Source organism: Oculina patagonica, chromosome 10 (genome assembly GCF_052425735.1).
Source record: "Oculina patagonica isolate OP01 chromosome 10, crgOcupat, whole genome shotgun sequence".
Lineage (NCBI taxonomy): Eukaryota > Metazoa > Cnidaria > Anthozoa > Scleractinia > Oculinidae > Oculina > Oculina patagonica.
Window position 1 is genome coordinate 6276013 of NC_135767.1, and position 10128 is coordinate 6286140.

At 39.1% G+C, this 10128-nt stretch overlaps 1 protein-coding gene across 1 annotated transcript; it reads left to right on the top strand.

Moving 5' to 3' along the window:
- The first annotated feature begins 4336 nt into the window (after positions 1-4336).
- LOC144667412 (coiled-coil domain-containing protein 77-like) lies at positions 4337-8638 on the top strand. Its single transcript, XM_078528809.1, has 4 exons — positions 4337-4530; positions 4620-4965; positions 6844-7565; positions 8342-8638. The coding sequence occupies exons 1-4, from the start codon at positions 4342-4344 to the stop codon at positions 8489-8491; spliced, it is 1407 nt and encodes a 468-aa protein (XP_078384935.1). The 5' UTR covers positions 4337-4341; the 3' UTR covers positions 8492-8638.
- The last annotated feature ends 1490 nt before the right edge of the window (positions 8639-10128 follow it).

Here is a 10128-nt window from a genome sequence, read left to right on the forward strand (position 1 = left end):
CCCACGTATTTCAACAACTTACTTCCGTGACCGCCACGAGCACACGGATGTACATTTCCTGTCATTTATCGCGTGCGCGGGTGAATAATTTCACGTAATGAATCGTGATTCTTCGTAGTTATGCTTTGTTCTCCTATCAGTTTATATTGGTTAGAGGGATCACTTTCGAAATCGTGAGTGATTTTCATTTCCAGCAATATACTATTGATTTAAAAAAAGATAGAATTTCTATAACATTATGTAACCTAGATAATTCATTGTAACTCGCCGGCAATGTTTACGTTTTCTAGCTCTGGCAGAAATTGTCGAGACTATGTTAAGTATACACGCCTGAAGTCTTTTTTTGCAAATAAGAAAAAAAGAGAGAGAAGATAGAAGGAAGAACGCCGACCATAACCCCACCCCCCCCCCGACCCCCTCACCCGAGAGTCGATGGACCTGCCCACACTCTACTCTCTAACACGCATTCATTGCTTTTGTAGGCGCTTTATAAAAGTATTACAAAAAAAAAACATTAACCAATATAGAATAAAAAGTAGGATTAAAAAATAACTACTAATTTATGTCTAGTTTGTCTTCGAGAATGTGCTCAGATGGACGTAATCGTTAAATATTTTTTTTTAATACAGTGAACAATCGTTCGATTTCATTGCACAGAATCAAGAAGGGCCGTGAAAATCATCGATGTTTTCTTGGAGAATAAAATTACAGGTATCGCTCTTTTCATAAATATCCTGGATGGGTACCCCTGAAATTCTTGTTTAATAGGACTGTTTGACACGGTTTTTGAAACCCTAGGGGCTTCGGGGGCTGACTCGTCCAGTCAGCTTCGGGGGTGAAATCCACGAAGAACGCTATTTTAGCTAACCGAAATATTGAAATATTGAGAATTGGATTTTCAATGTATGCCCCTGAGCTTTTGCTTTCAGATCTCAAAAATCTTTACACTATATTTTGACCCGGTCTACAGGCTGATTTTTTTTTTACTATATACGGTATATACCTGGTCTAACTCAGATCTGAAACGGTTTTATCTTACGACTGTTTTGTCAGGTAAAAAGCGTATGAAAGTAATCGTCTCCAGGCATAGTAAGATTCATGTTCATGTAAGACCTGAAGACAGCATACTTATGAAGGCAAAATTGGAGGTTTTCATTCACACACCGGGTCCCTCTAACCCAGAGTTCTACCTGTTCAGTTGTCCCTGGTTGTCATAAAAAAAAATCCCACCAGAAACTTTTAAAGGGTTCTGCTCTTTTCTGCTCCCACGTAACATCGCAGCACGTGGCTCTCTATTTTCTCATATTTTTAATTTATTCAATCACTGAACGCGCGAAAAGAGTCGCAAGAGAGCTGGACGCCAGCGCAAAACGGAAGGAAGAAGAAGTTTTCTTTCGCTCGCTGATCTCCCAACCCCCACCCCCACCCCCTGGTGCTCCACACTTGCACAGTGGCGCTCGCCTCGCTCGCTAGGCATGAATAGATTGTGCTAGTAAATTTAGGAAAAGTTGCTTCACAATATACCAAAAAGTTGCTCTAAAGTTGCTCAAATATCAAAAAGTTGCCACCAAAATTCAGAAAAGTTGCTTGCTCTCTAGAGTCGTTTTGACGTGAATTTTGCGTTTTCTAGAAATCGAAGCGCTTGCAGGTTTACTAAGACTTGCCCCAGCGTCTATGGCAACCTCAATGGGGTCAATGTCTGAATTTTTTCCATTTTCCTCGTCTGAAATTTCATCTGATTGCGATGTCATAAGTGACTCGCACTTCAGCAAATACCAAGATGGCCGGCGGCAGGTTCTATGTTGCAGCGAATAAAACCAGTTTTAATAAAATCCTTCGAAATAAAACGACCTTTTATGGTTTGGATCGGTTTTAAATCAATTTGTTGCTCAAAAGTTGCCAAGGAAAGTAAAAGTTGCCCTAGGTTGCTGGTACTACAACAAGTTGCTCAAAAAGCCAAAAGTTGCTCAAAAGTTGCCGAGCACAATCTATTTATGCCTATCGCTCGCTGTTTCTCCTGTTTCTCTCGCGTTGCCTTGAAAAATAGAGGCTCCGAGCACTTTTACCTCCAGGATTAACTTGAGAATTCTCCATACTTGTCTCCATACATTCTATACCATTATACTAAGGAGAATATAGACTACGAACGGTAGCCACTACCACGGCTACTTTTAGTGACGTCTCCTGAAGAGAAACAGACGAGAGGGGCTGAACGGAACAGGATTAATTTGTTTTATACTCGTGTTAAAATTTTTAGTTTGGCATGCATCATTAAACGTTTTTTTTTTTTTTAAATTTCAGTTATCACGAAGAACTTTCTTTGGAAATGAGGTAAGGATACTATTGTTAGCGAGATGAGCGAAAATCGCTAAATTTAGTATTCTTCAAAAATTGGACTCGGTCAAATTTAATACTTGTTAAATTTAAGTACCCCCCCCCTCCCAAAATAGTCTTTAAAAAATAGACGCCGGTAACTTTGTTCTTTCCGTCAATGCAAATGTTCGTTCAATTTTAAGTGAGTTTGTTCTTTGACTAAACATTTTTTTCCATCTTAACTATATGCTCGTATGACTAATTTTCTAAAAATTTCGAAAAATCGTTAATTAAATAGTCGCTAAATCTTGCTCAGAAAAAGACGCTAAAATTAGTAGCCGCTCACAATAGTTAAGGTACCAATCGCAACGTTCTTTTAAAAACAAAACCCCTTAAGTTTGCAGACGATAATACGTCCTGGACTTAAAATTCTCGGTAGGAATACTTTCGGAGAGGCTTATTGTCAAAAGGAATTTTGCGTTTCAAAACAGTGGTTGAACTTATGAAAAATTTTAGGTGCTCATTACAATACTCACTAAACTTATAATAATGTGAAACTGAAACACTAAAGAAGTTCTTCAATCATCCATGTATAAATTAAACTTCAAAGCAACACCAACAATAGAGGGAGGATATATAAGCCGGAAGAATTTTTTCAGAGCTAAAACTTGATATAGGGAGCTATAGGGCCAGGCGCTTATATTCGAGAAGGGTTATTATTGAAATGATTTTTGCGTCGAAGATTTTGGGGCTTAATTTCAAGTATCTTATTACTGGAAGGATAATTGTGTCTAAGGTTTAGGGTGCTTTATTTTCTTGTAATTTAATATAGCTTTTATCGCGCGAGACATTTTTCCTCTACCAAAGTTTGTGTGCGCTATTTAGGCAGTTTTGTTGGACACAAACTAAGAATTAAAAGCACTGATTTGGGGGTCATCTCGAAGTTCTCTTCTGGGTTTGAAACAGAAACGAAAGGAGAACGAAAAACGAATAAAATAAAACGGGGATACAAAAAACCGTTACAAATAAGATCTTGGCGCATTTTTGTTCAAAAGAATTTTTCAGGTTATTAAAGATTATTATCGGAAGGAATTAAGTAATCTAAAAATTTTTGGTTTTATTTCAAAGGAATTTTGCGACTGAAAAATAGGTGCATATAAAGCTGAAAGCAGGGTGTTCAGGGCATATGAAACACAAAACAATTCGAAAACAATGCACGACGCTTTTGCCAAAGGTCTCTGGGCAAGTAACCGGTATACACCGAGTGCCTAAGTTGGAAAGCTGTTACCTTAAGGTTACTAATTTTAGCGATTTTTTCAGAGCAAGATTTAGCGACTATTTAATTTAGCGATTTTCCGAAAAATTTAAAAAGTTTGTGATATCGTGTAAACCAGTTTTTAATGAACATATAGCTAAGATAGAAATAAATGTTCAGTAAGAGAACAAACTCACTTGAAATTGAACGAATATTCGCATTGCCAGTTAAAGAACAAAGTTACCGGCGTCTAATTTTAAAAGAATTTTTCAAGTCGACTATGCTTTATAATAATTTTGTTTCCCTTTGGGGTGGGAGGGGGGTATTTAAATTTAACGAGTATTAAATTTGACCGAGACAAATTTTAGCGAAAACTAAATTTAGCGATTTTTGCCCAACTCGCTAAAATTAGTAGCCGCCAACAATAGTAACCTTAAGGTAATTGTTTTGGGAGACTCCGTTTCTAGATCAAGAGCGGATCAGCACATATAATTCCCATTTTCGCGGGTCACCAATAATCGCGATTTGGAAACTTGGATAGCGCGAACAAACGCGCGGAAATTTGATGTCTCGAAAATTCCTGTAAGAAAAAGGTAGTCGGTAAGGTCATTAGCTTACTTCTTATTTTATTTCCGTTGAAGTTTTTTCTTGCTTTTCTCCCGTTTTTTTCTCTTGATTTCTTTCATTTTTCGTTTGCCTTCAGAGCCCACTGTACACAACTAACCAGCGGTCTACCACTTGAAAGTTCGTTTCATTTCACCGCCAGATTCAAAATGGCGGCCGGCTCACCGGGAAACCAGCGAAGGGAATCTCCTTTGCCAACGGTAAACGAACGGCTTGGACATCTAAAACCTTCCAGAGAACTATTAGAATACTACAGAAGAAAAATCGCTGAATATGATGGCGAGTATGAAGAAATGGTGAGGAAATTAGAGCTGTACAAATGCACGTATGAAGAACAGGTAAACTAGCTACAAGTTTGTTTATGGAATTTGCTTTGTTATTGATAGAAGAAAGATCAACAGTCTTATATTTTTGCCGCTTTTTATAGCATAAAACACAGTGGGAATTGCGACAACGGGAAGAAGAAATCGCCGAACTGCAAAAAGCTCTCAGCGACATGCAAGTTTACCTCTTTCAAGAAAGGGAACATGTTTTGAGGTTATACGCGGAAAATGACAGACTTAAAATTCGTGAGCTTCAAGATCGCAAAAAGATACAGCATCTGTTAAGTCTTTCCAAGACAACAGAACCAGAAATTACTTACTTCCACCATCAACCGCCGGCCAAGGCTATTGTCACTCAGCACAAACCCAGGGACAAAGATAATGGGGGCCGAACAGTGTCAGCTGGAAAGAGGACCCTTGCTGGACGTGGGCCTGGGGGTCACAAGAGAGGTAACTCAAAGGGACTATACTAGTAGTTAGTTTTAATTCATAGCTTGACAGAGATTTTTCTTTGTATGCCTCTCCCCTCCCCACCCACTTGCATCCCACTCATCTGAATACACTATGACTGGTTGTAACTTGGAAAAAACCCTTAAAACTGAGCAATACCCAATCAGAGAGGCTTTCCAAGGGGGGTAGCCGTGTCGCAATGTTGCATGTTTCTGAGAACCGATGTCGCTTAGCCAACAGCTGTAAATTTCGCTGTCGTTATTTACCCTATTGCTCAGCTGTCATATTGTGTTGCTGTCGCATTTCAGTGTCATAATGATTTTGCTTGTCGCTGTTAAAATGTTCCTGTGTTGCCAGTATTCAGGGTCATGTCTCTTGTCACTTTTACCCCTTGGAAGGCCTCATCAGAGACAATACTCCACTTTTGTGTAGAGCTACATGTATGCTGATGATATGAAATGTTTCAGGTTAGATCTTAGTTGTCTCTAAAGTTGGAGAAGAACTGAGCTTGTGCAGGGAAACAATGATGTGTTAAACTTTACAAGCCCTGATTGGTTGGAAGAGAACAGTCATGTGATACATGCAATGATATGCATTAAACAGCTGTTTCCAATATCAAAAATCAAAATAGCAAATCTCCTAACTGGTTGACTTACTTGACTTATGGCCAAAGCCCTAGGTGGGCATAGGGCCGGACATTCTTCTCCGCCATGCTGCACGGTTACGGGCAGCCACCGCTGCCTGGTTCCACGAGCCAAAAGCCGCTCTTTCTCTTTCTGCAGTTCTTCGCCTTTCTGCAGTTCTTCGTCTCTCTCGGTCTGCCACGCCTTCGCCTTCCCTCTGGGGCCCATGTTAATGCCGTCTTGGGATGTTTGCTTGGATCCATTCTGAGGATGTGGCCGATGAACTTCCAGCGCTGCCGGAAGATTTGCTCGCTGATGGTGCTGATGTTAGCCCGTTTTCGAATCTCCTCGTTTAATATTTTCATAGGCCAATAGATCTTCATAATCCTTCTCAGACTTTTATGCAGAAATACGTCCAGCTTGGTCGCATCTCGTTTAGTCATACGCCAAGTTTCACATCCGTATAACAGGACAGATACAACATTGGACTTAAATATCTTCAGCTTAGTTGTTAGTTTCAGCTGGCTGCTCTTCCATATGTTTCTAAGCTTGCTGAATGCTGCTCTGGCTTTTCCAAGTCTGCTTTTGATGTCTTCGTCCGAACCCCCTTCCTGGGTCACTGTTCCTCCTTGATACACAAATTTTGACACCTCTTCTAGCTCTTTTCCATCGACCTGGACCTTTCTGCCTGCGGGGTTGTTCCAGCTCATCATCATGGTCTTTGCTGTATTGATTCTGAGGCCTGTCATTTTTGCATATCGCTCCAGGTTGCTGACTTTAGCCTGGATATGCCTTCCACTGCTTGAGATCAGGGCTAGGTCGTTGACAAAATCAAGATCTTCTAGGAAGTTGTTGAACTTCCATCTGATGCCTGTGTTCCCATGTTCGGTGGTCTTCCTCATAACCCAGTCCACAACAAGCAGGAAAAGAAACCCAGACATACAGCAACCCTGTTTAACACCGGTCTTGATCTCAAACCAATCATACACACCTGACCCATCCGTTACCGCGCAACGGTAACTGTTTGCCACTCATTTATTTAATCTAAGTTTTGAGAGTTTGCTATTAGATCATGAGTAATGAAAAATGTGTGTATTATCATGGCCTTATGGAAATTTCTGATGCTCCTATACACCATAACATGACAAACCTCCCCCTTCATGGTTACAAAAGTTTATGGTGTTGTTGTATAAGAGTAACACTATGCATATATTATAATAATTTTGCTCTCAATTATTTCACTTTTCATATATAGATTCTACTGGAAATGTCCGCCCAGTTAGAAACACTACCGACGCTGAGGACAACCAGACCCTTTTGCTTCAAATAGAATCATTACAAGCTCAACTAGAAGAACAGACAAAGCTTGCAAAGGAGCAAGTTGATGCCTTGTTAGAAGATCGCAGGGTGCACATGGAGGAACAACAAGCTCAGAGAGAGCGGGACACAGACAAGATCAAAATGATGCAAGAAAAGTTGCGGAAAACACACGATCTTCTGTATGACAGCACTAAGGACTTCTTGGAGTTGAAGTACGAGATACGAGCCAATGAAAGGCATTGGATGGCTGAAAGAGACAGATTAGTCCAAGAAATTGATCACTTAAGAGAACAGCTTGATGTTACTGGTGCCAGCGTGTTAGAAGTGTCGGGAGGGGAAGTGTTAGAACCACGTCAAGCACAGTTAGTTGCAGTGCAGTCATTAAGACATCAACTTGAGCAGACGCAGAAACTTGCTGAAATGTACCGAGAGCAGTGTATTGGTCTTGAGGATGAGCTCGCAAGAATACGAGAGCGAACTGATGTAAGTGAAGATATTTTTAAGGAGCGAACAGAGAAGATGAGTAAGAGATTGGCTCTTATGAATTCCAGATATGAAAACTTGGAGAAAAGGAGAGCACTGGAAGTTGAAGGGTTTAAGACTGATGTTAAAATGCTCAGAGACAAGCTAAAGAATGTTGAGAAACAGTTATTCAAAGTAAGTTCTTTCACATTAATTTTCTTTTTAGTTTTCATGTCTCTCCATCTAACTTTATGCATCAACACTCTCTTTAGATCTTTTTTGGAAAGTTACAGACCCCAAGATAATTAATCTTAGCCCAAACTAGGGAAGGGTGGGTGAAGTTCTGACCTCTCCCACCCCCTTTGTGTATGATTCACCCCCCTCCCCCCTGCAAGTTGTATGGAGATCTGGAAAAGAGAGACACAACGGCAGCACTACTATTACTGTAAAATATCTTTAGTAATAACATAAAATATTACTATTATGAAATACTAAATTATTTAGTCTAAGTTATTATCTAACTCTGCTTTGTAGAGTACAAAAAACGTGCAAAACGAGTACAAATATCTCACGATATTTGTACTCGTCTCATTCTCCTTGACTGCGCAAAAGGGTAAACATGGCAAATCAGTATTTTGTGGATAAATCACTTATTAGACATTTAAGTGTGTAGTAACACTGTACATTTTATCTCGTCATTTGTATTTTGACTTGCCCTTTGGGCTCACCAACATACTACATGACTTGTAAAAATATGCAGCGATACTACACACTAAAATGTCTAATAAGATATATGTACAACTAGCATGGAAAAAGAACATGTTATTTTGATTAAAAGTAACTAGCCTGCATAGAATTAGATGTTGCTTCATCTTGCATAGTTACTACTACATGTAGCTATGCAGACTAGAAAGTAACTGGTTTTTCCTGTTTTGGCAAGCTCATTCAAGTTTTTATATGTTCATTTTTAGGTGACAGTTACCATGGGAGATGATTATGATGAACAGGTACTCAGAAATGTACGAAACACTGCAGGAAGGTCAAAGAAACTTGTTGGTGAACTTCACAATCTTAAAGCCAAGATCTATTCTTTGGAAAACGACGTCAGGCATATGGGATAACAAGATGAAAACATTGTTGCAATTTCATTTACTGCTAATCAGCAGACTTACATTAGTTTTTATATTATATCCACCAATGCTTCATCTACTGGTTAAAAATTTAAGGCTGGTTTTTTTTAACCTCACGTCTAGTAATCTTTGAAACACGTCTAATAAATTCTATTACTCTTCAAAAAAAAAAAAAACAGTCAAACTGGCAACTAAATTCAGTTTTGTGGAGTGTCTGTGAGAAAAGTCATTCTACTGTTGCATTCATTTCTGTTGTTTCCTATTATTCTATTTTTATTTAGTTTATGTAAAGAATTATGCAAAATTTATGGTCATTGAGGTGTGGCAATTCCCCAAATGAGCCACAATTTTTATCTTGTATTAATATTGGGAGTAGTGGAAAGAGCTACCCAGTTAGCCTACAGTTCATTTTGTAAGTAGCATTTAGTTAGGATATTTTTGTATAAAACATCAACTTTTGAAGATGACAGGTTAGATGATTTGTATAGTTTTTGTCAAAAAGGTACATTAAAACAATGTTAAAGATCTGAGAGTTCTCGAGTCTCAACTGCGCAGTTCCTCAGTTATCTCCTCTTTGAAATGCAACATTTTCTTGCAACTTCTTGTGAAATACTGCATTGCAAAATAAGAAAGGTTTTGTACGTATCACATGTACTGCAAAATGTTGCAGTTTTATGCAACATGTTGCAGAAGTTCTACTTTGTGCAGCAAGTTGCCACAACTTGTCAGTTCAGCAGTGGGCAAAATGCCCAGTGAGGCTTTTCAACTTGCAATACAACATTGCTCTAGCATGTTACAAGATTTTGCTTACATCCAAATTTTTGCTGACAGAGCCTAAAATTGCAGGTTCCCAAATTGCTGCAGCAGTAGTTAGTCTGTAATTGTACTACTGTTCAGTTTAGTGATGTCAAGAAAATTTTTCTGTTGTTCATCTACTGTGCGTTATCCTCTCAATATTTCTTGCCAACAATTTTGCCGTAACCATTTTTTAGTAGGATTCTACTAGTATACTAATGTCAGCTGTGGCAATCTGATTGGGTTCAGCTGCTCCTATACTTTCAGCTGTTAGTATAAGAGCTTGCCTGAGCTTGGAATGTGTGAAGAATAATAACCCAGGGATGTAGCTAAAAAAACACTAACAAGCCGGCTCATCAACAAGCCCAGATGGCTTTTCTGGCCTTAGCAGCTCTAAAAGTTTACTAAGTCTTCGTGTGAAATTTCAGCCGGATTTAAGTTCTATTTCAGCCGGTTAAATTAGCCAGCAGCCGGCCTTAGCGACATCCCTGATAACCTTTATAATGAAAATAATTGGAAACTTTAGTCTGACTTGTCCCCAGTCTTCTTGAAACAGTGCACAGCCCGATGTGAGAAGCAAGAGAGGTGGGGGAGCGAGGGATACATTCTTCCGTCTCATGACCCCTTACTCCCCCTTGCTTCACCTCTCGCCCTGCACTGTATGAAGCTACTGGGACAAGTTAGTACTTTAGTGAGAATTCTACTAAAACGATTATCAGCTCTCAATTTTTACAGCTTCATAAACTATCATCTCACAGAATTTTTGAGCTCATAATCTAATATTGTTAAATAGTATACTTAACAATTATTCCATGAGCCTGCGTTGGATAAGA

Coding starts and splice junctions, on each gene's coding strand:
- LOC144667412 (XM_078528809.1), top strand. CDS start 4,342: ATGGCGGCCGGCTCACCGGGAAACCAGCGAAGGGAATCTCCTTTGCCA. Junction 4,531..4,619: donor AATGCACGTATGAAGAACAG/GTAAACTAGCTA, acceptor CGCTTTTTATAG/CATAAAACACAGTGGGAATT. Junction 4,966..6,843: donor GCCTGGGGGTCACAAGAGAG/GTAACTCAAAGG, acceptor TTTCATATATAG/ATTCTACTGGAAATGTCCGC.